Source organism: Lemur catta, chromosome 21 (assembly GCF_020740605.2).
Source record: "Lemur catta isolate mLemCat1 chromosome 21, mLemCat1.pri, whole genome shotgun sequence".
NCBI lineage: Eukaryota > Metazoa > Chordata > Mammalia > Primates > Lemuridae > Lemur > Lemur catta.
The window spans coordinates 28,234,367-28,262,251 of record NC_059148.1 but is presented as its reverse complement, the minus strand read 5'-3'; the positions used below and the strand labels follow the sequence as shown (position 1 = coordinate 28,262,251).

The 27,885-nt window shown below is 48.1% G+C and overlaps 1 protein-coding gene across 1 annotated transcript; it reads left to right on the top strand.

The window, feature by feature from the left end:
- The first annotated feature begins 122 nt into the window (after positions 1-122).
- CCDC92 (coiled-coil domain containing 92) lies at positions 123-27,757 on the top strand. The gene is made up of 4 exons (XM_045534987.1): positions 123-209; positions 21,347-21,493; positions 22,050-22,091; positions 26,389-27,757. The coding sequence occupies exons 2-4, from the start codon at positions 21,364-21,366 to the stop codon at positions 27,159-27,161; spliced, it is 945 nt and encodes a 314-aa protein (XP_045390943.1). The 5' UTR covers positions 123-209; positions 21,347-21,363; the 3' UTR covers positions 27,162-27,757.
- The last annotated feature ends 128 nt before the right edge of the window (positions 27,758-27,885 follow it).

Below are 27,885 nucleotides of genomic sequence, written 5' to 3'. Positions count from 1 at the left end.
GCCAGCGCTCGGGTGGGAGCCGGCGAGATGCGTGGGGCGGGCGGCGCCCACTGACCTCCCTCGGCGGCCCGGCCGGGGCAGGGCCGGAGCCGAGCCAGCCCCGCCCGCCGCCGCCCCGCCCATGGGTCGCGGGCCCCCGCTGCTGCCCGCCGGGAGGACCGCGCCGAGGCGGGGAGCCGCCTGAAGGACCGCGCCGGCCGCGCCCGCAGGTGAGGCGGGGCCCAGGTGTGCCGAGTCCGGCCCCGCTCACCTGGAGGCTCCCGGCGGGGACCCGAATCCGTGTAAATGACTTTAAAGCCCTCCCCGCAAGCGGCGGGGATCCGGGAGGAACGCTAGCTGTAGGGGTCGGCGGGGGTGTCCCCTTGCGGAGACAACTCTAGGGAAGACGAAGTGGGAGGAGGGAGGGTCTAAGTGAGGCGCGGGGACCCCCGCGCCCACTGCCTGCGGGGTCTTCCAGCGCCTTTCGGGGCGGGGGCGCCCTTGCCAGGCTCCAGTGCGGGGTGCGGACCGGCCGCAGCGCGCACCCACGCCGGCGCGGTGGAGAGGCGAGGCCGGGCCCGGGGGCCCTGCTGCCGGCCCCGGGGTGGGATCGCAGGGCGAGGGATCCGCATTGCAGGTGCCCCGGGAGCGCCCTGGGGCCTAGCCCGGCTTTGTTGTGCAAAGTGGGCTGGCTGAATCCACATCGCCTTTTAAATGCGTGTTACCACCCTGTGGTAGTTAGAGACCCTCCCTAGTAAGTAGCATTGTCTCCTGTCCTGTAACCCTTTACGTAAGTACACCACCTTTACAGCCCTTTGCTGAAGCTTTGATGTGGGCTTTAGTTTACCCTAAATAACGATTTGCTTGTGATTCGTGAAACGGAGCATAATGCACATATGCAGCAGAGGCTTGGCTGCTTCAGTGAGTTCCTCTAGTTTCTCTAACTTAGGTTTCATGCTGACCTGTATTGTTTAATTTCAAGCTTTGATATTTAGCAGTATGATCTAGTCCACTTAGGTGCCCTAAGAGAAAACATAACCCTCTTCTGTAACTTAGGTTGCAGTAATGAGGTTTGTAGCAAAATACAAGCTATCAAGCTGCAATACTGATACGTATTACACATTTCCAGAAACCTGTAAGAATGTTAAAACTAGAATTGCCGTTTTAAAACTTTTAAGTTTGAAATTTATTTAAAGAACATTGTTATTGTTTTGTTACGTGATTTTATTTGCACAGTCAAGAATTCCCCTGCATTTTCTCGCGGTTAAATTGTTAGGAAAAAGATGCTAACATTTAGTATGACTTTGATCTCCAAAGATGCTTTGAAATTTGCGTCTTTCCTTTGGCTAACTGTTCATCTTATGTGAAATATGTTCGGAAGACTTTAAGACATGTGATTATATATAAATATATATGCGTGTGTATATACGTGGGTGTTCACATACATACCACTGAAAAACCTTTCATTCACATGTATCTTATAATTACTCAGTAAATTTGGTAATATTTAAAGTCTAAAGTACAGGACAATTATTTGTGTATATCAGATTTTTTACTGTAACACATTTAAACATCAGTCTAACAAACGGTTTTTTTTTTGGAAATTAGATATTTTTATTAACTTTTTTAAAAAACAAATGAATCCTTTTACTTACAACAGATCATTCATCTTGGGTTCCTGACTCTTTCATCTGTTATATGTTGGATAAGTTGATTTTAACATCATTACCTAGTCAGTGGGATGCATTTGCATCAATACCGATATTAGTAACTGTTGGTGTTCTTAGGACACACAGCATTTTCTCATTTTGTGGTAAGAAAAGGCATGGATCTTTTTTCTTCTATCTGGAACAAGGTCAGCCATAAATAGTTCCTAAATGTAGTGGGCACACATTTGTTAACTAAGATTAATTATATCTACTGAATTTACTGAATTCCATATCCTTCAAGGGCACCAACTAGGTGCCTTTATATGCTTCACACACCAACACTGCAATAAATGTTTGAGTCAGATTGAAGTTCCAGACTAGTTAGGTAGGTACTAGCTTAGTGACACGAGTTTTCACGTCTTCAGCTGTGCTGTTTGAGCCTGCGGAAAGATTTGGGCAGGGTAGTAGATATGCCCTAATTGTCTACCATGAAGGGCTATCGTGCAGCAAAGGGATTTTATTTATTTAGCATAATACAGAAGGGGACAAGGAGTACTTATTGGAAGACAGATTTCACTGAGATGTAAATGCAAAAGTTATTTGTGATTAGAACTGGAAAGAAGGGGCTGCTCCTTCCCTGGGGGCTTTCCTTATATGCTGGTGTCCCACCTGGCATGCATGGCTGCTAGGAGGCCTCACAGGGGTGGGGGAAGTTCCTTCTGAGGGGCCCCCTAGGGGTTCTGCATTTCCCTTCTAGCTCTAGCTCTGTGGTTCCGTTCCCCCCCCCCCCCCGCCCCACCTCTCTGTGCTGGCTTCTACAGTCATGGGCATAGCAACATCCCCAGATACCTATATGAAGATTTTTACTGGGTTAGAGACCAGCCTGGTTCCAGAGATGATTCTAATCCTACTTTGCATTTGTACGGGTCATTACAGGTAATAAAGCACCCTCACATTCAATGTGTTGTTTTAAAAGACTCTTTTTAAATTACCTTTTTCTAGGAAGGCAGGCAGAGGAATCTTTTTTTGGGAAACTCTCTTTAAAAATGGGACGATGTCAGTCATTCTTTTGAGAGACAGGTAGTTGTGAAGGTGTATTGGTTTTTTTCTCAGCTGAAAATATTGTTTAGATGATACTGATAGAGATGATTCTTGTGCTTGCTCTGCGCGTTAGTTTCTGTTTATGTCATTACTCAAACATGACTCAAATTTCACAGCAAAAAGTCCAGTCATAGCCACCTACAGTAAGTTGTATTGATGTTTTCTTCAGTATGTCTGCATATTTTTTAAATATATGCTAGCAGCTGAGGGTAAAACAAAGCCAAGAAGTAGAATTACAGTGAACTGAAAAGATTGGGTGAATTGGAGCTTTGTGTTTGAAGAAGACAAAGATGTACCCCGTTTGTGCTGTAGCCGTCTTGGAGATGATTTTTATCAACAGTGGGAATGATGATCTATCCATGTTAATAAGCACTAGGCTACTGAGTGTCGATCTCAGCACATGTATTAAGGGGGTCAGTGAGGTTAGGACTCTAGTCTGTGGCCAGGGAGCAGAGCAGAGTTTTCTGTGAACCACCAGCATGCTCAGCACACCAGGATTGACATGGGGCAAGACGGCAGTGAGGCCAATGGAGTTAAACCAGGGTCTGACCTCTCCAATTTAGGAAGAAGTTAGAGAAAACAATTTTGAATTAATGTATACATGTACTTAATTTTTTTAAAAATCTTTTTAAAATAGTACTTTTGTTCATTAGCAGACGAGTTTGTCTCATGCTTTTGTGCCTGTTACCCATCTACTGAATTTGGGTGTGAGAAGTTAAGTAGCAAACACTGTCAAACTTTGTTTGAACAAGGAATATATCATTTATTTATACTACATGCATGAAGGAAAAAGAGAAGAATGTCAAGTTTTTCTGGCCAACCAAAAAGTAAAGTAAAAAAACCTCAGAAGTATTTATTGCTTCAGGAAAAAAACTCAGGTGCTACTTTAAATATTATTACCAGGACAACAAATTATCAATTAAGGCAATCAGTTAGAAAGCAACCTTTGTAGACGCTAAAAGTTACATTTAAAGCTTCTAGCGACACCTCTGAAGACATCACACAGACATCTTAAAAGACTTCTTTGTTAATCAGAAAACAGTTTACATTTTTATGCAAATCTCCACGCTAGAGAACAGACTAAGATTAGTACTTTAATGATTATTCCCAATTTACCACTCCATTAGAAGTAACTTTAGGAAACTCCATTGGTTAGCACCAAACAGAGCAATTCTGAGAGGCACATGGCTTATACTATAGGGGTGAAAAGAAGAACATTTTTAATAAAGGGACTATGAGGCCTATAATACTCTGCTTCTACAAATTTTCTCTTTGTTGCCTCTTTGGCAACACTTAAGATATTAAATATAGATCTGCAAAATTTCTGTTATCCTTAGCTCTTCAGATTTCCTTCCCAATGTATTTCTAAATACATCTCATGCCATTCTTATTTACTAGACAGGTAAGAGTTTATGAACCATCATTTTAAGCCCATTTCCTAATGTAACATCACTTAAGTATTACTGCTACATATAAATTATTCCCAGTATTATTACAATACTGTCTGTCTTAAAGTTGCACATTTTACCTAGAAATCATGGAGTTATACTCTGAAAGGGCCATGTATACTCTATACGTAGAGTATACATAAAAAACTGGTTTCCCAAAATAGAGTTTCATCTCTGACATAGCATAATTACCCTGGGATCTCCATATTTTTCCTAATGATTTCTGATCTAATTTTTCTAATGATGAACAAATGTAGGAAGTTAGGCTCATGCCGCAGCACCAATACCAATAACCAGGTGAAGGTACTCGTGTTAAATTTCTCCCTCAGTGGCTAGAGGAATGTGAGAAGAGACACACTTTCTAGAAATATTTAAGTCTTGCATACTGATAGGAAAGATGAAGGAAGGTTTGGGGTTTTTGTTTAGTTTTATGTTCCCATAGACAAGAATATTATAGCAGGGTTATCAGCTATGGCCCATCCTTGTCCAGGAGGGTCAGTCTTTGGTAGTGAATCATCTTTACCTTTCGGTTGTGTCCCCATAACCAGACCAGAAAGTTCTAGTGGAAGAGAGCAGCAGCTTCCAGCCATTAATTTGCTCATTGACTTACTATTGCTCTGGGAAGAGAAAGGGTTGTAATCCTCCTCGGCCTGGGCGTTGTGTGGTAGGGCTGCAGTGGGGAATTGTTTGCTGTCAAGAAAGGGGCCAAGTCAGTTTTTCACAGAAAGGTTTATCAGTACAGTAAGGCTACGTGGTATCAGGGTCCTGTTCAGAAATGACCTACGCCAAGCCCTGTTGTCTGAGGCTAAAGGCACCAAGCACAGGAGCCGGGGAAGGCCGTCCCTGAGCTCCGCCCATCACCGCGCCTGCAGCTGTTTCCCTGCCTGTCTCCCATTCCGGGCTGTGTGCATCCCTGCACGGCAGGGGCCAGGTCCAGTTGTTACAGCATCCTGGTACCTTACACGTTGCCAGGCGCATGGAGGCGCCTAGTGAATGCCGAGTGAATAAGGACTGGAGTGACGAAGGTTTTATTCTGAAGAGGTTACAGCTGAGCTGAGACTTGAAGGATGGGCAATTTGCATGGGAGGAAGCATTTCTGGTGAGGTAAATATGAATGAAGTTTTAGAAGTAACAGTGAGACCATTAAGCTATCTGACGTGGAAAGAACATTCTGGGGAGTGGTGGAAGACAAGGTTAGACAGAAAAAAATAAAACCTGAGTAAGTACGAAATCGTGTCAAAACGCCTAACATTTTACATACGCTAGTACTTTAAGAAAAGCTTTTCAGGCTGGGAAAAATCAAAGTATAGGCTCCGTGGTCACCAGGAAACTCTGTTTACAAAAAGGGCCATAATTTAAACTTTGTAATTTGCACAAATATATTGGAGAACTTAAAGTAATTAGTGTTGAGCTGGTAAATCTTAAAGTGGTTTTCTACTTGGAAAAGGTCTCTTCCAAAAAAAAAAAAAAAAACAATAACAATGAGTGCTGATGGTTGTTGTAAGCAGGTTAGAGTGAGATTACAGAAGCAGACCGGTTCCTCACCAAGACCCAGCCGAAGGTTACTCTTGCCACGCTGCCAGATTCTTTGTCTCAGCGCAGTCACCATCTTCCTCTCTTTCCTTACTCCCCATTCTGGTCAGCGGAGTGAATCATGGCACCAGTTGTTGATTTAAACAGGTAGACTCGAACTACATTTGAATAAAGAATTTGTCAGCATCGACATTTGTTTTAGTCTTCTGTATGGAGAAATTCCAAGCTCCTCCAGCCAACCAGAAAACCCTAAAAGTTTATGTATCTTCAAAAAGATGTCACATCAAATTATATTATTAAGACAATTATCAAGGCAACCAATTTAAAAAGCAAACTTCTAGAAGTTAAAGGTTATATTTTAAAGGATTTGGCAACAATCTCTAAAGCCGAGATGTCTTAAAATATTTGGTGTAATAGCAGAAAAAATTGTATATTTTTACACTCATTTCCACACTGAGTAGCAGAGTATGCTTGTAGTTAACAGAACTAGCTTCTTAACCAAGAAGAGTGTCTGCTTTTCTGCAGCTTTAGGAGAGAAGAAACATTTTCTCTTACTCTGAGGTCTTTTTCACACACAGCATTCTCAAGAGTAAAGCCCTGGAATTCTGTTAGCCCTAAGCACAAGAGTAGACCTGAGCAGCTCACAACTTAAAGAAAACGGCAGAAGAGAACTTTCACCAAATGGAATGTGGGATGAACAATGTCCTATCTTTGCAGAATTTGCACTTTTTCATGTTAGTGGGTTGCAACATTTCATCTTCATTAAGGAACAGCAATATAGTATATGGTTAAGAGCACGAGCCTCGGAGTCAGACTGGTTTGGGATGGTCCCAGCCCTACTTACTATGAGCTGTGACTTCAAGGCAGGCGTTGAACCCCTCTAAGCTCGTTGGCTGATGTGCAGAATGAGGATAATCATGTCTACTCCTTGGCGTGTTTACAACCTGTGGCATGTGGCACGCAGGCACTCAGCAAAAGGTGGTTCCCTGCTGACGCTTTCTCCCTCGAGATGAAGGCTGTGCTGCCACTGCAGGTACCTTCTACTCCGTCCTGTGTCTTCCCTGCCGGACTGAGTTCCCTTAGGTAGGAATTTGGCCTGTCTTGGGCAAAACCTCAGCTTTTCCCCATTTCCAATCTCTTCCATCTCAACTTTCCTGAGTAGCTTTCAATATGTAACTTAAATCTGACACTAGCTTTTCTATCTAACCTTGTTTTCCACCACTTCCCAGAATGTTCTTTCCATGTCAGATAGCTTAATGGTCTCACTGTTACTTCTAAAACTTCATTCATATTTACCTCACCAGAAATGCTTCCTCCTATGCAAACTGCCCATCCTTTAAGTCTCAGCTTAGCTCTAACTAACCTCTTCAGAATAAAACCTTCGTCACTCCAGTCCTTATTCACTCGGCATTCACTAGGCGCCTCCATGCGCCTGGCAACGTGTAAGGTACCAGGATGCTGTAACAACTGGACCTGGCCCCTGCCGTGCAGGGATGCACACAGCCCAGAATGGGAGACAGGCAGGGAAACAGCTGCAGGCGCAGTGATGGGCGGAGCTCAGGGACGGCCTTCCCCGGCTCCTGTGCTTGGTGTATATCTCATGAGGATTTAATTATGCATTGTTTTCTTTGTACTTTAGTGGCTGAGTCTCATATCCCCAAATAAATTGTAAGCGTAGAACTAAGTACACAGTGAGCACTTTGGAAACATATGCTGGCTTGATCTTTAGCCCCTAGATGCATATTTAACGGGAGGACTGATTGCCCAGCCTGTTGTATAATAATAAGCCTTGTAAACTTCAAAAAACAAATTAAAAAACAAAATCAATTATGATGTTAAGCTCCTGATGATTCAACTGCTTCCCAGGCTTTGCAGTTCATGGAACAGTGCATTTTTTAATTTGGCAACTCTAAAATGAAAATAATTTTCCTTTGAGTCAAGCAAAGTTAGCTTTATGGGAAACTCACTGCATTGTCCTCATTTTTCTCATTTTGACACAGACCAGGGAAAGCAGCATCAAAGCTCAGCGTCTCCTGAGTTTCTGAGCTTCTGAGTGCCACCGAAAAGTTCATAAAGCATGACCTGAGCCCTCAGTTTACCCGTGGCACAGCTACGTCTCAGGGCTGATGCTGTGCAGTGTCAGCACCAACAGTTTACATGGTTGGCTCGTTAACAGAAATACATTTTCCAGGGGTCAGTAAGCTACACCAAATAAGATACCTACAAAAGGTCCTAAGCAAGGCCATATTTTCCTTCCCACAGAAAAGAAACTTTGTTTAACTCTTGTATGGCTTGATAATTTTTTAGTCTTTTTATTTGAGAGCTTTCCCACTAACCCCAGTGCCCCTAAGGCATGCATATGAACTAGCTGTCCTTCCCTCTACCATATCCTCATGCCAGTAAGAGAAATTTTTCCAAGCTCTCTCATGCTCACCAACACAAAACAGTCTAGTACCTAACGAGGGGCATGGATTGAGTGGGATCACTAATTTTCACCTACTGTAGCAAACCCTTTTTTAAAGGGCCAGCTCCAGTTATTAGAGACATTTCTGATTCTAGGTGCTGGGGATATAGCAGGGAACAAGACAGAAAAGCGCTTTTTCTCTTAAGAGTTTACATGCTAGTAAGGTAAGAAAGATAAATGTCCTAGTTTTAGATAGTGGTAAATGCTATGAAGACATAAAATGGCCTAGTATGATGATAATGGCCGTTAAAATTGTTAAATTATGATCTGCAGGGCAAAGTAAAAAGAGGCCACAACAGATTCCATAATGGTTTGAGAGCAAATGAAACCTGTTTGTGTGACTCTCCATATTGGAGTGATAAGAATAGCAAACACACAATTCTAAGCATGGTTCTAAATGCTCTAGATCTGTACTGCCCAGTATGGTAGACACCAGCCACATGGGGGTAAATTTTAATTAATCCAAATAAATAAAATGAAAAACTCAGTTTCTCAGACACATGAGCCACATACATTTCAATTATTCAATGGGTACATGTGGCTAGTGGCTATATTATTGGACCACAGAGAATAGAATATTTCCACCATCACAGAAAGTTCTGTTGGATAGCCTTAAACTGAGTCTTCACAACACCTAATGAGGTAGGTACTAATTTCCCATTTTGCGGATAAGGAAAATGAGGCACAGGGAGTTATATTGAACATGCCCGAGGTTGTTTAGTTACTAAGTGGCAGAGCTAGGATTCAAACCGTGACAGTCTGGATCTGGATCCTGGGGTTAATCTCTACCCTGTTATGTCACTGTAGCAGCTCATGGATTGGGTGCATCTCCTCTGTACCGTCCACTTTCAACCGAACTACAACCAGTGGAGAACCTTACTTACCCCTTAGTAAAATCTTGGCAATGAATGCTTTAAGACTCAGCTAAAAGAATTTCTGAGTAAAGGATCAGATCTCATCTGACAAAAAAAATGTAGGCCTATGTTAGCGTAGTTTCTCCCTCCTTGAAAAAGGAAGAGGGATCCACAAAATACCAGGAAAATACCGAGTTTATGTGTAATCTCAAGGGAAATTATCTAAGCTCTCTGTGCCTGAGTTTCCCCACAGGTAAAGTTGGGGAAACAAAAGGTCCCTATCTCATAGAGCATGTGAAGATCTAAGACATGGCCTGGAAGCCTCAGCACAGGACCTGGCACACAGTGAACACTGACAGGTGGCAACTGCTGTCACTGTCAGCAGCATTGCCACTCCACTCTTAAATGGCCACGCTTGGACCGAACATTCCAGAATGCACCGAAAACACCAGAACTGGCCATTTCTCTCTGTGGGAAGGCAGCTCATCCTCACCTCCCAGAGCTGCACGGGAACTTCAGGTTCCAAACACTGCACGTTTTGGATTGGAGAACGCGCCTGGAAGGCACATGGCCGAGAAGGCGGCAGCCTTTGGAACTGGATTTGCATTTAGCCCGTGCACTTGTTAGTGTTTGCAGGTTTAGGCAAGTGTCTTTACTCCTCGGAGCTGCAGTTCTTTAAAAAATGGGTGTAATCACACCTGTCTTGCCTGATTGTTTCACGAATTAAGTGATTTTTATGAGCCTGGCACAAGGACACTTGGTAAATAATAGCTGTAATTACTGTTTTTACTAATGATTTTCAGCTTTTCATGATTAAAACATGCCTTTGAGTCTTTTCTGACCCGAGGCTGTGTTAGGACAGAATTGTCAAAACCAATCGCTGTTACCCACTTTGAAGTGTAGTGGTCACACCCTTGAGAAGCAGGGCAGCGCCAGCGGAAAGGCCTTGTGGGGCGTGTGTGTAGCAACTACGTCACTGGCATGGAAGCTGCTTCCCACTCTCCCTCGACCAGCGAGGACAGTGGCTACTATGTGTGACCTAAGGTGACCATCCTACATATTCTGAACACTAGGAGGAAATAGAAATCCCCCAGGCTCCGGACTGACCAATAGGCATCATCATAGTTGGATCAACTAGAAGCAGCTGAAACATCAACCTCAGAATTTTGGACTTCAAATGGGGAATGTCACTGTAAACCAAAATTGCTGAGTTCCAAAAATGTGGATACATTGGGTGCTTATTAATAGAAGTATCTAAATAAAAGTTGGCCCTGAAAGAGTGTGTCACAAAGCAAGGATTATAATTAATCCCATTGTGGGAGCATGAGGGCAAGCAGAAGAAGAAAACAAAGACAGTTGTACAAATGGCAAAATGTGACAAAAGTGCAAATGAAAAATAGTGACCTTTAACAAGGTGTAGCACAGTAAGAATAAGAAAGTACTGGATTGCATCCCATTTTTTGAAAAATCCTAATGAGTACATTACTTTCCCCAATTTCTCCTGCTCTCCTCCCACAGGTGATATGTCATCTATGAAATACGGTTGTCCTGCCTCCCATTTTACTCTCCTTTACTGGTTTTCATTTATTTCTACCGGGTTAATATACTAATGGCTATTTTATCTAAGATGATCCAAATTGGTTACAGAGATAAGCCTTAAAATAGCACACACAGAACCTGTTTACCTGGTGTCATTCTCACTCTGACAGCTGTGTCTGGACCTTAGAGTTGCTGGTGTATTATAAAGGACAGACACTCTTAGATGTTTTATGGGGAGTGTTTCTCCTTTCCTGGAACTTAATGCACAACCTCCTAAAGAACTAGAATATATGATTCTGGGAGTTCTCTCATGCCCTGACATAATAAAGCATGATTGTGAGTAGAAAGAACTTTATGGGAGCCAGTCTGAAATGTCATCAGTAAATGTGCCTCACTTATTGTACACACACAGGGAGCTTATGGAAAGGAAACTTTTAAAGAATTGAACATCCATGCTGGGGCTGGCAGATCACTAGATGGAAAGGCAAGGGTCAGGCAACGGTAAATGGACACGCTGAAGCCATCAAAAAAAGGTTCTAGGACATGAAGACCTAGGGAAATGGTAAATGCCGTCTTAAAAAATTGTTTATCTTTTAAAAATATTAGTACTTAAGCTATGTTATCCCAAAGAAATACATGTCCAGTAAAAAATACTTTATTATTGGTCACCAGAAGGTACGTAATGACTAAATGCCTGGTCATGGTGACTTGAGTTACTAAATTGACTATTGTTGGACTATTTTAGTAATGTTGAAGATCTCTAACGTCCTGCCTGCTTAAACTCTGCTGAAGTAATCAGTGTGGGCCCGTTTTGTAGACAGGCAAGTCAGAGGAGTTGACTGACTTTTGCTTGATCACATAGCCAAAGTCTTATGCTGTCCAAGATGACTTTGCTGGCACCAGGCAGAGCTCTTTCTACTATAACACAAGGATAAAGTCTCTTTTCTCTGTAGGTGACAGTCATCTTCTCAGATGCCCAGATTAGCAAAATATGGTTTATTATAGCTAATGAAACAATTGCCTCTTTTACTTTTGGTAAGTAGTAAAGGAAAAGTATGGCTAAATTAAAGTATATAGAGTTTCAGTTAATGCATAATTTTCTTTCTTTAAAACCTATACCATAATTAGGCAGACCCACAAAATGTATAAAAGAAGCCATATCAGTTAAGTCAGCTGAAATGGTTCGGCTGTTTGGCAGACCATATAGAGAGATATTTTTAAAGCAAGTGAACATGTCTTCTTGGCCTAGGAACTGCAGTTTATGTTTTGATGATCAAGCACGAAGATTTAAGAAATATCTCCTATTTCATTAGTGTGAAAAAACAATTTGGCATTTGGGGTCATTGTATCTTCTAGTTATCAACCAATAGACAATTAAAATAATCACAATCAGACATGGAAATAGAAACACTAATTAGATAGGAACTGCTTATTTTCCTTTCCATTAAAAGAAAATATCACTACTATTTGGTAAATTGTGAGATATTTATGTCCTTAAATTGTTGGCTCAGGATCATTTTGGTAAATGACAAGCTTGTTAGAAGTTCACAAATGACATTTCTATTGAGTTGCAAATGTTTCCAGCTCTAGCTCATGAAACAAGGCTATTTGAGTGATCGCCAAAGGACAGGCATGCTGGGTGCTGCCCAGAAAGGGCAGGAGGAGGCTGCAGGCAGAGCAGAGCCACCACAGCCCCACCTGGCACTTGGCCGCCGCCACCTCTAGAAGCAACTTCTCTCTGAGTGTCTCTTTGCAATAGAACGTGCTGAGCTGACTCTGCAGGCACATGCCCATGCCTGAATAGCAACCCCTCCTTGTTCTGAGGGTCAGGAGATGGGGTGCTGGTGGCCCCACCTCCTGGGGTAGGGTCTTCCACAGGGTACCAGCATCCTGGCTATTAGTAATCCAATCTTCCATGATGCCCATTGCACTTCCAGAAGTTACCATAGGGGACCGTGGGAGCTCATGCATTGCCTGTCTTGGCCTGCACAGCCCACTCAGAGACACCCTTAAGCAAACTGAAATACTAACGTGCTTTCTTGAGACATTTTCACACAGAGGGGCCAAGGCCTTATCAGTATACAGACACATGACGTAGTTTTTAAATAGAAGTCAAATAGAGACTCCTACAGTGTGAGATAATCAGAATGCGGAGAAACCCAGTTAATAAATCCATCATGTCGGCCTCCGGTGACTGCAGACTTCCCAGACAGGACACGTATCCTATTTCCATGTCTAATTGCCGATCTCTCTAATCACATCTATTATAACTTTAATGTTAGGCTGTACGTCCTTTCAGAAGGAAATGGCTGTCAGTGTCTAAAGAATTGTGGATGGGCCTTGTATTTTATGATGGATAATGCATGGGGGGGAGGTACCTAACAGTTCATCATTGTCATTTTCTACGTATCTTGGGGACACTAAATTGTTGCTTTTGTAAAAATTGCCTTCCCATTAATTCTTCTTGGTGCCTGTAAATGAGTCACAATTCTGGCAATCCATAATAACCTTGGAATAATATTATTGAAACATATGATACTACTTTGTTAGTGGATAATTAGTGATTAGCTTTGTTACAAGAAATAGCTTTTTAATTTTTTCTAACTATAAAGTAATATGTGTTCATCATTAAATAAGGTTTAGGTTGTACCAATAGAATTTTTAAGAATTAAAAATCACCCACAGTCCTACCATGTAGAGATAAATGCTTTTAACACTTTGGTATGTATCCTTCTAGATTTTTCCTCTACTTATCTATTCAAAAATGTGATGATATGCATATAGCTTTTAACATACTTTTTTAAAACTTAACCTATCATAGACATATTCCCTTGTCAATAACTCTACATTATTTTTAATTATTGCATAGTTTAGATGTGTCATGCTCACCCCTTATTGACATTCAGATTATTTTGTGTGGTGGTTATCTTGCAAAATACAAGACTTTTTTGTTTGTTTCCATTAGAGTTTTCCTTTTAGCTTTTAGAAACTTAACCTATTAAAAGAAAATGTCTGCTGCCTACCCAGAGAATAGGGAACCCCACAAAACATCTCCGTCCAAAGTTCTCACATTTGAGTGAGTCCAAATTTAGTTCAGCTACCACCTTTTTACAATAATGTGACATACTCTAAAGGTTTTATCTGAAAAATCTCATTTTATCCTCCCAGTCACTATGTCTTGTAGGTACTATGGTTATTGTTATAGAAGAGAAAGGTAAGGAACTTAGGTTGCAGTTGAATGTGGCCAAGTCAGAACTAGAAACCAATACTCTCTGACTCTGGTGCTAAGCTCTTAACCACACCCATTTTTATTAGGTTTTAAAAAAAATTCTTTAAGAATGATTAATTAGGAAGATTTTTTTGTCTCTTTGAAAAAATAGTTGCACCTTTGCCTTCAACATTTTTTGTTCCCATTTTGTAATGGTGTCCACTCTTTTTACCAAAATATTCCTGGAGTCATTGTTGAATGCTTACCCCTCCCTGAAATGATGTCCTTTTTCTTGCTGCCCTATCTTTTTGGGATTTTCGCATCACTTACTAGTTGAATTTCTTAAACACTTGTACAAGTAGGAATAGTAGGGTCCTACGGCGTAAAACAGTTTATTTATCCAGGGTATTGTGAATTCAGAGTTAACATTGGTATTCATTTTCAGAGATGATAAGGTTCCTTTCTTAAAAGCAGGCATTTTGGATTGAAAGGGGATGGCCTAATTAGCCTTGGACCTTTTTTTAGCCTCTCGTACAGTACTATAGATTGTTTCAAAGGAAGAAGTAGGTTTTACTGTCCCTCGGGGTGCCCTGCTCTGCCTACCTCTCTGCATTTGCTTCCCTAAATGGCTCCTCTCCAGTGAAAATGGAGGATAAAGGCCACCAGAAAATGCTTCTATTTGCTTTTATGTTTTCCTCTTTGAAAATACCTGGACTTCCTTTGCCAGCTCGTTTCCATACGTAGATGATGCTCAGGAAATATGCTAGTAGGACTAAGTGAACAACTTGGAGGTATATTTATAGAACTGCTGACCAATACTTATATAAAAATAATATAGCGCACCTGTATTGAGCACTTATTGTATGGAGACACCACACCTGCTTGCATTTAGCATGTAAAGCAGCCCTGTGAGTCAGGGCTCACGGTGATTCAGGTGACAAGATAGGATTCAGATGTAACCTCGGCCACAGTCTAACTCCTCAAGCGTCCGTACACTCTGTTCTCTTTATCTCACTGTGCTGAGCAAAGCTTCTCTGGGCCTTGGTTTCTTAATCATGAAACAAAGCGGTGGTTGGGTGGCTGCTTTTGCAGGTTTCTTTACCCTCAACATTTTCCGAGTCCGTGAATCTACTTAGAAAGTACCACCTCCCTGCTAGGAATCAGTTTATTCTCCTCTTACATTTAATCACTACAATTGCTGCCTTTGTTCCCTGGCCAACCTTCATTTTCTTGATGGGAGTGCTTAAGCTATAGGACACCAGGGCATACAGAAAGTTCCCCCGAGAAAGCCCTCAGAGGTCCTTGTGCGCAAACGCTGAGTCGCCGCACTGTGTTAAGGGCCAGGCAGCGGGGTCGGGCGGGCTTCTGCGAACGCACACAGGGGGCGGCAGGGCTCCAGTTCTTCCCCTCCGCCCGGCTAGGAGAGGACCAAATGTGAATGGGTTATAACTTATTCATGACTAGGATCTAAAATAGCTTGTTATAACTAATTCACAGCTACCACCTGAGTACTGGTGTGCTATTTTTTCAGATTCTAAAATTATTACCCGGTTTCCACAGGCTTTGTGTTCAGCTAAAAGATGGATTTGCTTTGGGTTGCTCAGAAACAAAGAAATTTCCCATTATTAAATGGTGAGACCCTTTACTACCAAAGATATTCCATTTTTTTTTTTTAGTCTAAGAAATGTAGGTTAGGGATACTTTAAAATATTGCTTCTGGCATGTCGAGAAATTATGGGATGAGGTCATGTCCAAATCAATGCTGCTGCAGTGCTTTTTGATTAGTGCAGTGTCATTCTGGTTTAGCTCTCTACTCAGTACCATTATGAGGTATATAAAATTATCTGAAGCACGTACGTAATGCATGAGTTCAGATGTGCGGGAAGGATGGGAGTTAATTAGGCTGGGGGGCGGGAGGTGGTTTGCCAAGAGTGTTCCAGACGAGGGAACAAGATGTGCAAAGGCCCTGTGTTGGAGGGGTGTGGCCAGGGTCCAGAGGACACCAGTGTCAGTGAGCACAGAGCAGGGAGGGGACCGGGTGGGATGGGGAGGGGAGGCCAGGCGACCTGGCAGGGCCTCTAGGGATGTGGGCTCGGTCCCAAGAGCATCAGAGGTGCCATGTGATCAGAGGAAGGCAATGTGTGTGCACAGGAGAGACACCAAAGGAAAAGGTGTATTTTGAAGAGGGGAAAAGATAAGTCTGGCTTTGGCTCCTCCCCACAGAAGCATCTGAGCGGCCTGGCAGCTGGTGGCCGAGCTGAGTGCTGCTTTTTCCCAGAACAGCCTTGTTGCTGACTCAGCCCCCAGAGGGCTCCTGTCAGCCTGGCCTTGGAGAGGAAGAGTGTGAGTGTGGCCCTGGCCCCGGGACAGGGCATCTGTGGGCACCCCACTCTCCAGGGTGGGATACCTAGTTCTTTGTTCCTAAGCTGGTCTTGCTGCTTTGTGAGGGCACTGGCTAGGCCCAGAATGCCTCACCCTCGCCCAGCTTCCTGGAAACCTTGGCCAGCACTACAGGCGAGACTCGTTAGCAAGTTGTTTGCTGCGTTGGGTGGTCCGCAGGGCCTTTTCGACTGTGTACTTTTCTGACCCACGGTCTAGACAGCCGGTGGAGCCTGCCCCGTGCGAGCAGAGCAGCGCTGTTCCGAGACGGCGCGTGGCCCTCCCTCCCGGGCCGAGAGCCTCCTGCCCTGCCAGGGGGCAGGCCCAGTGAGGTGGGGGCCCTTCTTCTCTCCATGCCCCTCCTTTAAAAGACAGTGTCACCAGGAAATGGCAGCAGTATCTCACCCCACTCCAGGAAGCTGTCTTGGCCAGGTCTTCAGAGCCTATCTCTGTAGAATTTGGAATGGAAAGCCTTTTTCAAATGTTAATTTTCTGAACTTGTAAACAGTAAATTAACAGAAATTTAACACCTAGTGAATTTACCACACGAAAAAATGTGTATGTGGCTTAACCTTTGAGTCATGATCAAGGTAACTTGGACAGCAGCTTTCACCCTCCCAGCGCCCACGTGCGTTGCTTCTGCCGGAGTTCTTTGGGACAGAAACTAGGGAGCTGTGCGTGTCACCAGCGTGGGGCTGGCCCTCTGGCTGCGGCTGTGGCGGGCCCTGCACGTGACAGTCACTGGGAACCCCATTCTGTGCAGCCGAGTGCAGTGTGTGTCTCCAAGGGCAGAAGAGGACCAGTGTCCAGGCCGTGCTGCCTTTGGTTGAGCAAATAACTGTAAAATTGCTGACGGCTCCCAGCAACGCTTAGAGACAAAATTGGATTGGCTCACGTCACAAGGCTGCAGCACAGAGAGCCCACAGTCTGTAGTGTGTGCCCTCGTGACACAGAAAGTGCAGTGTTTTGCAAGACGGCTCTGCGAGTGTCGTCCTCCCTTACTGCTGACCCGCGGCTCGGGCGGGGTCGCCTTTCTCGCCGGCCTGCATTATCCATGTGTGGTGGACGCCCTGCGTTTCTGCTTCCATCCAGCACACGGGCCGTTTCAGGGGTCGGTCATGAGTGCTCCTTCATGCCGCTGATTCCTAGAGTGTCTCAGATGCTGAATGAGGCCTCTCGGGACCAAGTCCATTTCTTCGGAATTATCTGCATCTCTCCGCGGTGTCGTCTTGGCCTAAACAGGATGCGTCCGTAGCTTTGTTCACATCACACTCCTGGAAGGATTAAATCGTCACGGTGATTACGTGTCAGCAGCGGCTAAGGATAGAAATTGGAGACATCACTGTCTTTCAAAGTGCAGCAACTCTTTCGCCCTCAGAAAGCCAGTAATACTATTGTTCTTTTGGGCTGGTTAGAAAATAATGTAGTAATTTGGATGCCATTTGGAGATGTGATTTGTTTCCTCAGCCCCAGGAGGGCCCTGTCTTGTCCAGGTGTGTGGTAACAACTGTAGAATGCCCTGCACGGATGACATCTCCACGTTGGACCCATTTAAGTCAGCATTGAGTGAGGAAGAAGGGGAGATGGACAGTGAATGTCACCAGGTGGGAGATCCTTGTCCTCCAACTGTCAGGACTCCAGTGGTGTCGCCAGAGCTCGCTTGCGCACTCTCTCCCTGCTCCCCTTGCCTTTCTTCTCGGCCATACTGTGTACCCACGATGGTGGGAAGCTTCAAGGACACGTTTTTATTTCTGTAGTTACCACGGTGGGTTAATGAAATAGAGTAGTTACGATTCAAAGTTGCTGATTTACCAAGGCAGTTGGAGTATGAATACTGGTTTAAATCATATTTAAATTTGTTACAAATGAAATTTAAGACCACACTAGGATTGGAATGGGGTAGCCACTAAGGTTACATTTTTACTCCCCTCCTGCTCCCCGTAGTAGACCATGGAAGCGGTTCCACGTGTAGGCACACCTCATTTTGTGCTGTCAGGGCTGGGCGAAATTGTTTTGAACTTCTAGGATATCTTAGTGTATCAGGTTTTCTTTGAGCAAGGCGTGCCTGCAAAGTAAGTGCCTAAGTAGGAAGCCCACAGAAGCAAAGGCTCCTCGGCCCTGAAGGTCTCGTGTCCTCTGGCGTCCCTGAGAGACTGACACCTGGGCTCGTTCGTTTAACAAGTGCTTGCCATGGCCCCTTGCGTGCCAGGCACTGTGCCGGGGCGGGGGGCAGCGGTGGGCAAACCTGAGTCTGCCCACCAGGGGATGGACTCACACTTAGGGACCCTCACACGAAGGCAGTTAGCTAAAACTGGGGACAGGGTGTGGCACGTCAGGTGCCGTGGGCTTGCAGAGCCTTGCGTAGTCTGGGGCCCAGGGGTTCCGGGAGGAAGTGAACTTACGCTGAGACCCAAAAGGTAAACAGAAAGGTGGGCTGCGGGAGAGAAGGGGCCAAGAAGGGTGTTCTGGGCAGAGGAGGGGCCGTGAGAGGGCACCACAGTGGGACGAGCACAGCCCACTGGGGCACTGGGAGCAAGGCTGGTGCCGTGGGGACCCTGGGGGTGGCAGGACCGGTCTCAGGGCTGGGCAAACCTACTCGATTCTCAGAGGTGTGGGAACCGTTGAATGCTTTTAAGCAGTCTTGAATGTTTTTTCCCATGTGTGTGGAGAATGGAACGGAGCCGGCCCGTGAGGACAGAGGGAGGTTTGTCTGCAGTGTTTCGGGTGAGGGTGATGGTGGCCTTGGGGAAAGTGAGTGGATTTGAGGCCAGTTTTGAAGATGGATCCCTGAGAAACCTCGATGGATTGGAAACAAGTGGCGTGCAATTCTGGAGTCAGGTGACTGACTCCCAGGTGCGCACCTGGGGAGAGTGCTCGAGGCGGGGGGCGGTGCTGAGCTGCTAGGCCTGTCCTGCTAGACCCGCTAAGTGCTGGATCAAATGTAAATTGTTCTTTCTCTTCAATGGCAAGCCCCTAAAATGTGGGCTCTGCATTTCCCACTAACGAACGGAATCTCAGATTTGAGCCTGTCCTTTTACAGTGTCGGCCTCGCAGCTCGGCTCCACTTCCAAAGCCCCCTTCAGATCCCGGGACCAGCGTTGCAGGTGAGAGGTGGACCCGGCGCCAGAGTGACTCAGGGCTGCTGAGTGCAGCGGGGGTCGTGCCCCGAAAGCTCAGGCCGCACCCTGGGTTCTTCCTTCCTTTGACACAAGGCTGCTGAGCTTGCACACGTTCCGCTTGGTGAGGGAAGGGCAAGGTCACAGGGGCTCACCTTCCACAGGGAACACGCAGCCCACGCGGTTCACTCACGAACTTGCCTTGGCCGCAGTTGGCTCCTTTGTTCCGGCCACGCGCTGAGCAGACAGGACGGGGAGCTCGGGGCCTGGGGGCTCCATCTAGAAGCTAATAGCATCTGGCCCCGCGGCCTGTCCAGGGAGTTTGTGGTTACAGCAGACAGATGATTTCAGGCAGACACTTCTTTCCTTGCTCCCGCCTGAAGGGCCTGCGGGATGGACACTGAGCTCCGGCACCGTCGCCAGCCGGGAGCCAGGCGAGCTGCAGGCCAGAGTCGGCCCTTCGTTGCACGGAAACTGGCCGAGCAAGGGCCCCGCGGTATGTGAGCAGCTCCCGTTGCTGGGTTCTGAGTCTGTTTCCAGGCTTTTCTAACTGCAGGCTGCACCGGAATGACCATTCTCTCTGCTGCCTCTTCACACACAAAAGTACGAATTTCTCTTTGGCAGATTCCTAGACACAAAATTGCTATTCAGGCAGACATCAGTTCTGAGGCTTCAGATAGGCTTTGCCGAGTTCTGCCTGTGGTGAGGCACACCAGTGAACGCTCCCACCAAAACTGAATGGTTTCCTGGTCGTCACTGCTTTCTCTTGTCACTTCCCCCTCACCCCCCCACCCCCGCCGACTGAAATGTCCTCTTTAGGGTGTGACATTTTTCACTCCTCTTCTTGAGCTTTGTCTCATTCTATTTCCTTCTTCCAGGCTCCCCTGGCATCCTGTGTCCTCTCATCTGAGTGACCTTGCGAGATGCTTTCGTGTGAGTGACGGTGTGTCCTAAGTTCCAGTTAGGAAGTGTCTCCAGCTCCAGAGCTAGTGTGCAGATACATCACTGGCCTGACGAATAATGAGGAGTGATCAGTATCGCTTGAAGTGGTGACAGCCTGGGTGTGTCACTGTCTCCAAAATCTTCCCATCCTGCCATGCTGCAAACGTGCCGCACGCAGTGTTTCCTTTAGGGAGGGTTCTCAGGCATAGCAGGTTAGAGAAACTGGACTCTGAGGCTCCGGATTTACAAGAATAATTAAAATAGTCCACATTTCATCCTTGGTATTTTTCAGTGCTGTGCAAGGCGTCTTGAATTACTCTGGTAGCTTTTCCAGAAAGACTGATCAACTTCGCCACATTTCTTGGGTTACAGTAAAGGCAGAGAACCTGAGGCCCCGCGCCAGCGCTGGATGATGGAAGCCAGGGTGGGGTGTGGGGGGGAGGGATTGGGGACGGATCCCAGACTCCTGAAGCCACCACGTGGCCCCATAACACGTGTTCTCGGGACGTTCCCAAGAAGGATTTGGGGCTCCTCTGCACCCTGTTAAGTGTGGGGGCTTCCCCGCCCCCTGTTCCCGCTCTGGCCTGCTCCAGACACTCAGGGGGGCTTCAGCCCCCTTCCCAGGTGCTGGGTTCTCCTGCGAGAAAGCAGTCAGGGGATCTTTCAGGAGTAGGTTTGGTCAGTCAGAGTCTGTTGAGTTCAGGTGGCGTATGGCGAGGAGAGGATTTGGAATTGGGGCCCCTGGATGTGAACCCTGCTCCGTACTTACTGGTTGTGTGACCCCCAGCCTCATCCACCTCTTAACCTGTTTCCTCATGAGCAAGTAAAGTAACTTTGGACTCTGTACTGGACATAGCTCACTCGTGTGCCAGGTGTGGTACTAGTGTACACACTAAGGTGCTCAGGAAGCAGAGGCTTCTGTCCCTGCACTTGGGCCTCACTGTGGTGACAGGAATGTAGACCCCCAAGGTCCTCGCCCTCCAGGCTCCATTGGTTTCCTTCTCTATCCCGGAGGAGTGCAGCCCTCCACATCCACAGCCCAGGAGGGTAGGCAGGGGGCAGCTCCCTCTTCCAGCTGACCACCCTGGGACCCTCGCTGTCAGGGACAGCAACTGGGGTCTGTGTTTCCCACAGGTCACCTGGATGTCAGCATGGCAGCCACCAACCTGGAGAACCAGCTGCACAGTGCGCAGAAGAACCTCTTGTTCCTTCAGCGGGAGCACGCCAGCACACTCAAGGGGCTGCACGCCGAGATCCGGCGACTGCAGCAACACTGCACAGGTATCCTGGGGTCGGGGGCCAGGGCTGCGGACAGACAGACAGCTGTGGCACCGCGGAGCCTGTCATGAGGCCGCAGTGGCAAGATGAGAAGCGGGCCAGGCCAGCTCTCGCCGGCTCCCCGTCCTCGCAGGAGCCCACGTGAACGTGTTGCATAATGGAAACGCACTGAGCCAGGGCTGCAAAGCCTTTTCTTGGCATACTGAGGACTTAAAGGATTAAAGTACAATGGTTAGAATTTACAATGCATTTTGGAAAGGACAGCCAAGATGTAGTATATAGAGCAAGCTGCTCGCTAATTTTGGATTGTTGGGATGTGTGTTTGGGGGAAAGGGAATGGGGGCTCTTGGGGGAAAGGAGGGTCCCCTCTTAACCCTAGTAAGGACAGTGGCCACTGATATCTTCTGCTGTTCTCATGCTTGCCTCTGGGGCTGCCAAACCCTGCTCTGTCTGGGCACGACTTGCTACCTAATCATGGGAATCGGTTGTGCATTCTCACAGCTGATGAAGGCTTTGAAATGTGCCATAACAGAACTAATGTATAAAATTTCCTTTTTAGATTTGACATATGAACTGACACTCAAAAGTTCTGAACAGACAGGTAAGAACTCCTCCCCAAAAGTTAATCACAGTATCATTCCCTTTTGTGGTTTGTGTTGGTACCATTTGTTTTCACTAGTTACACACTTAGAAGAAAACACATTTGCTATGATGGGTTTGTATGTGGCAAGAGCTCGCTAAGAACAGACGAGAAGGATGTTTGGACCCCTCAGTGTAGAAGTAGTTATCAGTGGGCAGGGGGATGAGTGACTTTATTTTCTTTTGATTGCTACATGTCTTTGGAATGTCTGTTATATGCTTTTCTGGATTTTTTGACTTCTCTACAATGAGTATGTGCTTCTCGTGTAATCAGGACATAAAAATAGATGTGAATTAAACGCAAAAGGTGGAAAAGGAGCGGCAGTGCTAGGCAGAACGCACCCCGCCCCCCGTCCCCACAGCTTAGCAAGGGGCCTGGTGAGTGCAGGTGCTCTCTAAACACCGGCTGGGTGAGTGACACAACACTAGGTGGCCCCCAGAGGATCGGTGACCATCTTTCTCTGGACTGCAGTCCCAGAAATACGTCCCCCAACCAGAATCCTCTAGAACATCAGGGAACCACAAAGCTGTTAGCCTGATGGCAGCCAGGGTTGAAGAGACAGAAACCTGGGCCTTCCCAGGGTCCTCTGTGCCTGTCGTGAATAGTGGGGTCCCCAGGACAGGGTGGAGAGGTAGAGGATGCAGAGTGCGCATTTGGGGCGAGATGCATCTTTCTAAATAGGCTTCACAAGGGCAGTTATTATTCATGAGAGTGTCCAATTCCTTGTAAAAGACATGGACTATTTCCAGAGTCTTGGTGTATTACCGGGCACCAGGTTTTCCATTTGTGTTGCTCATATTACAGTCTCCTAAGTGCTCCTTTCAGGAGCCAAGACATCTTTTTGTCTGTGTGTGGTAGAGAAGGCACGGTCAGACTTCTCGGGCCTTGGGACAGGAGCCACCCTCAGGAGTCCCGTGTACAGGAAGACCACCAGGGTCGTGTCCCGCAGCCCCTGAGGCCAGGACCTGGGCCTCCAGGAATTCAGCAGGAGATTTCAACCTGGAGTTGGGGGCCCCAGCCTCCACCCCTGCCAAAACCAAATCCTCGAAAGGAGCTATCTGTCATGGAAACCAGGATGTCCTCGCTCCCGTCCCTCTTGGCCCAGGCTAATCTGCAAAAGCACAGTTCCTGCCCTTTGGCTTCTCCAGTTGAGTTTCTCAACCCTGAGTCCCAAGGCCACCCGGCCACCTGGTGTGGTCCTCTCATCAGCAGCAGATCCCGAAGGTGGCAGTTTGCAGGGAGCATCTCACTGCTGAGGCAGCAAAAGCCCCTCAGGCGGTTCTGGTGGGGTGTCTGCCCTCCCCAGGGGTGAAAGTCATCGCTTTACACTGGTGCGCCCCAAACTTGCCCCATCCTAAGCCGCTGTAGATACAGGTCAGAAGTACAGACTCCTGGATTCCAAAAGTCTGGGAGGGAACCTGGGAATCTGTATGTTTAAAAAGTGCTGCAGGCTGGAGGCAGTGGCTCACTCCTGTAATCCCAGCACTTTGGGAGGCCGAGGTGGGGAGATCACTTGAGGCCAGGAGTTCAAGACCAGCCTGAGCAACATAGACACTGTCTCTGCAAAAGATTAAAAAATTACCTGGGTGTGGTGGCGCATGCCTGTAGTCCCGGCTATCTCGAGAGGCTGAGGCAGGAGGATCACTTGAGCCCAGGAGTTTGAGGCTACTGTGAGCTGTGCTCAGGCAGGCTGGGACATACTGCTTTCAGTGACAGAACAGTTGCTGCCATCAGCTCAGTGTACGTACAGCTTTGATGGGGGGAGAATGGAATTTCGAGAAAGGGTGTGTGTGTAGAGGAAGAGGTGGAGTGGAGCTTCCTATAAAAAGTGGAAAATTGGCAGAACAGGAGGTGCTGATTTGCAGGAAGGACAGTCACCAGAGAGCAGCTCTCCAGAGTCTGGGGACAGGAGCACCAGCTCCTTCCCCCAGTAACACCCGTTCAGTCGGGGCCAACAAGCATCAGTCCAAAGCCAAGGCCACCCTGGGAGAAAGCACAGCTAGGATGGTAAGGGACGGCCAAAAAGAACACCTGCTACTCGACATTAAGTGAGCCCTGGATTCAGGCTCTGCTCTGACTGGGAGTGGCTGTGTGGCTTTTGGCAAGTTCTTTAACATCTCTGAACCTTATGTCATCTGACAGCCCACAAACACGAGTCCCGCCTGACCACCAGGCCTTCTGCCCTCATGCACTGCCCCTCATCTGCCCCTCCCAGGACACAAGCAAAGCCCAGGGAGAGCCTTGTTCTCAAGTGTCCCAGCTGTCAGCCCTGCGCAGCCCTGGCTGGGGGGAGAAAAAGCCCAGATGTTCCCGTCTGGCTGGGCATAGGGTCGAAGGCCTGAGGTCGCAGACCGTCCTCCACCTGAGCATGAGGGTCCTGTGTCAGACTCGGATGTTGCCCCCCAGGCCTCAGGGGAAGAGCAGTGGGCGCCGAGCCTGAGCTGGTGTGCCCGAGCCAGGGTGGCCAGGCTCCTGGGTCTCACAGGTGGCTTTAGAGTCATGGGTTTGTCTCTCTGTCACTCTTTTTACCTCTGAAACTGTTTCAGAATCCATTTTTGTTTTGGGGGGAAAAAAAGCCTTATGAAAAATAGTATTGCAGACATCCTTTCCAGGGAAGTCATTGCTGACGTTAAGCACATGCACACACACGGACGTGGTTTTTAGAAATGTAAACGGTTACTAACTTGCAACGGTTCAACTTCTGATTTCTCGACATTATGGAGTGGTACGTATTCAGTGTGCTCCTCGCCTTACGATGGGGCTGTGTCTGGACAAACCCATCGTCAGTTGAAAATATCGACAATACACTTTTCACTTAATGGTATGTCAACTTCGATGGGGTGTATCGTGACATAACCGCATCGTACGTCGAGGAGCACCGGTGCGTGACTCACCTGTGGTGAGCGTGCCATGTGCACTCGCCCCGCACCAAACAGGTCTGCTCAGCTGCAGGGCCTGGAGAAGCTGCAGGTCTGGCGGACAGAATGTGCTCCAGAAGCTGCAGCCCAGGCAGGGGGACATGCGAGGAGAGACAGAGGCTCAGGGACATCCAGCACGGACCCTGGTGGTTTTGTCCAAGGATATGGGACGCATCTGAGGTTAGGTCGGAGACGGAAGTTACACTAAAGACAGAACAGGAGGGCAGGCTCGGGCGGCGGGGGTGTGGTTTGTGTGGGAGCAGGTGACACGGGACACACTGAGGAACTGGAGGCCGTCGGGCAGCTTGGATTCTATCAGGCAGTGAGGAGCCATTTGTGACCAGGGGAGCGCAACATCTAGAGGGTGAGCAAGCTTGCTAACTGCTAGATGGAGCGGAGGGAAGCCCGGAGGGGCTGGAGCACGGCCAGGAAGCAGGCGCAGGGATGAGTCTGCCGAGAGCTGACAGGCACAAGCAGAGTTGGGGAGGGAAGGGCTCGAGGTGGCTGTGGCACGCCTAGGTTCGGTCTGGCTGGGAAGATGGAGGTGTGGGAAGGGAGCGGCTGTCTAGATTTGAGGGACGTGTCTGGCATCACTGGGAGACACTGACTCGGGAGTGGACACTCAGGGTGAGTTCCATGTCAGCAAGGAAGACTCTGGAAAGGATGTCCTGGGGGCTGGGTGAGGAGGAAGGCCACCCAGGCAATGAGGACAAGCAGGCTGGTGGCACCGGGTCCAGCACCAAGGGTGCTAAGTGCAGCCAGCAGGTGTGAGGTATAGGCAGCTGGGGATAGGGCCTGCAGGGCACTGCAGCAGCAGAGGCGGTGGGGTGGCTGCCGTGTGCTGTAGGTGGGGCGAGGGCAGGCACACAGGGACGGCAGGAGCAGGCAGCAGCCCCTGGTGTCAGGGTGGGCGCAGGGCCAGGGACACCTCACTGTCTGAGCGAGAGGGTATGAGAGGAGACCAAAGGCAATAGCCTGACCTTCCTTCTCTTGGCTGCAGAGTTTTTGTGCTTTAGCCGTGGAGAATTCTTTTACATTTGAGTTTCAAGATGGCTTTGACTGTAGTAGGCGTTTGGTAACCACCACCTGAGCAGACATGGGGATTTGGTGCCAGTTCAATCCTAACTACGTGGTGGGGTCTAACACTGAGACTGGGGCTCGAACTTCAGCGTTTTTACAGTGGGCAGACATGGTCTCAGGCAGTAAGCTAGAGCTGCGGGCGCGGGAACGGGCCTGGCAACCCCCCGACCTCCTGCCCTCACCCCTTGCCTGCCCCCGGCCTCACGGCACCGCCTTAGTCTGGCGGGTCCTTCACTTGCCGCCTCGGCTGCTTCTTGTAGGAGATGGGTCTTCCCGAAGCAGCGAGCTCCAGAAGAGGTGTGAGGAGCTGGAGGCGCAGCTGAAGGCCAAGGAGGAGGAGAACGCGGAGCTGCTGCGGGAGCTGGAGCAGAAGAACGCGATGATCGCGGTGCTGGAGAACACGCTGCGCGAGCGGGAGCGCAAGTACCTGGAGGAGCTGAAGGTCAAGAGCCACAAGCTGAGCCTGCTGTCGGGCGAGCTGGAGCAGCGCGCGGGCACCATCGCCTACCTGACGGCGCAGCTGCACGCCGCCAAGAAGAAGCTCATGAGCTCCAGCGGGACCTCGGACGGCAGCCCGTCGGGGAGCCCCGTGCTGGCCAGCTACAAGCCGGCACCCCCCAAAGACAAGCTGCCCGAGACGCCGCGCCGCCGCATGAAAAAGAGCCTCTCGGCGCCGCTGCACCCCGAATTTGAAGAGGTCTACAGATTCGGGGCGGAGAGCCGGAAACTACTCCTGCGGGAACCGGTGGACGCCATGCCCGACCCCACCCCGTTCCTGCTGGCCCGGGAGTCCACCGAGGTCCACCTCAAGGAGCGGCCTCTCGTCATCCCGCCCATCGCCTCCGAGCGCGGCTCCAGCGAGCAGCACAGCCCGGCCCGCGACAAGCAGCACAAGGCCCACGTGGGGGTGGCCCACCGCATCCACCACGTGGCCCCGCCGCAGGGGCAGCCCGAGGTGGAGACGCTGGCGGTCGACCAGGTGAACGGAGGTAAGGCGGCGAGGAAGCAGCCGGGCGCGGACAGAACTGTGTGAGCCGCCGGCCCGCGCTGGCCACGCACTGTGAGCACTACTAGGAAAAACTCATCCACACTTTATTTTGAATCCCGTGCATGCCAAATTCTTTTCAGACCTGTCCACCGATTCTCCTCCTCTTGCCCTCTTACACCAAAATGTGACCGAGTCCCTGCTGCAGAATACGTATTTACCAACTGCCGTGGCCAAACGCCTGCGTGCCGATCGCTTGCTTCTAATCCCACCCCGTGTAAGCGGAGCGCGCTTGCGGCCAGAGCGCAGGCCTCGGGCTGCCTCGCTCCTCGACGTTCGTGACCTCAGATAGCCTCTCGCCCAATTATGAAGTCTGAGCACCAGGTGTCAACCTTGACCTTCCCCCTGGGCTCCAGGGCAGCCTGTCCGAAGCAGCCCCTGCTCCCTCCTGGAGCCCCCGTAACCTCCCGACAGACCTTTCCCAGGGCGGCGCCGAGCGCCGAGCAGCTGTGTGTGTAGCTCAAGGAACTAAATAAGATGACGTTGCTCCTCATAGCACCACAACCTGAATGTGTGTTCATATTTTTTTGTTACGTTTATCCAAAATGTTTAAGATCCCAACAAACTTTATTTTCTAAACCTGCCTTCTTTCTGTTTTTTGTGTCTTTTATTAAACCATCTGAGGGAGGGCTGGAAGGAGATTGTGGGAGGGGGAGAAATAGCAGGTCCCCAGCGGTGACTAGCACCTTCTCACTGCCCTGAGCCCTTCCTT

Coding starts and splice junctions, on each gene's coding strand:
- CCDC92 (XM_045534987.1), top strand. CDS start 21,364: ATGGCAGCCACCAACCTGGAGAACCAGCTGCACAGTGCGCAGAAGAAC. Junction 21,494..22,049: donor ACTGCAGCAACACTGCACAG/GTATCCTGGGGT, acceptor TTTCCTTTTTAG/ATTTGACATATGAACTGACA. Junction 22,092..26,388: donor CAAAAGTTCTGAACAGACAG/GTAAGAACTCCT, acceptor TGCTTCTTGTAG/GAGATGGGTCTTCCCGAAGC.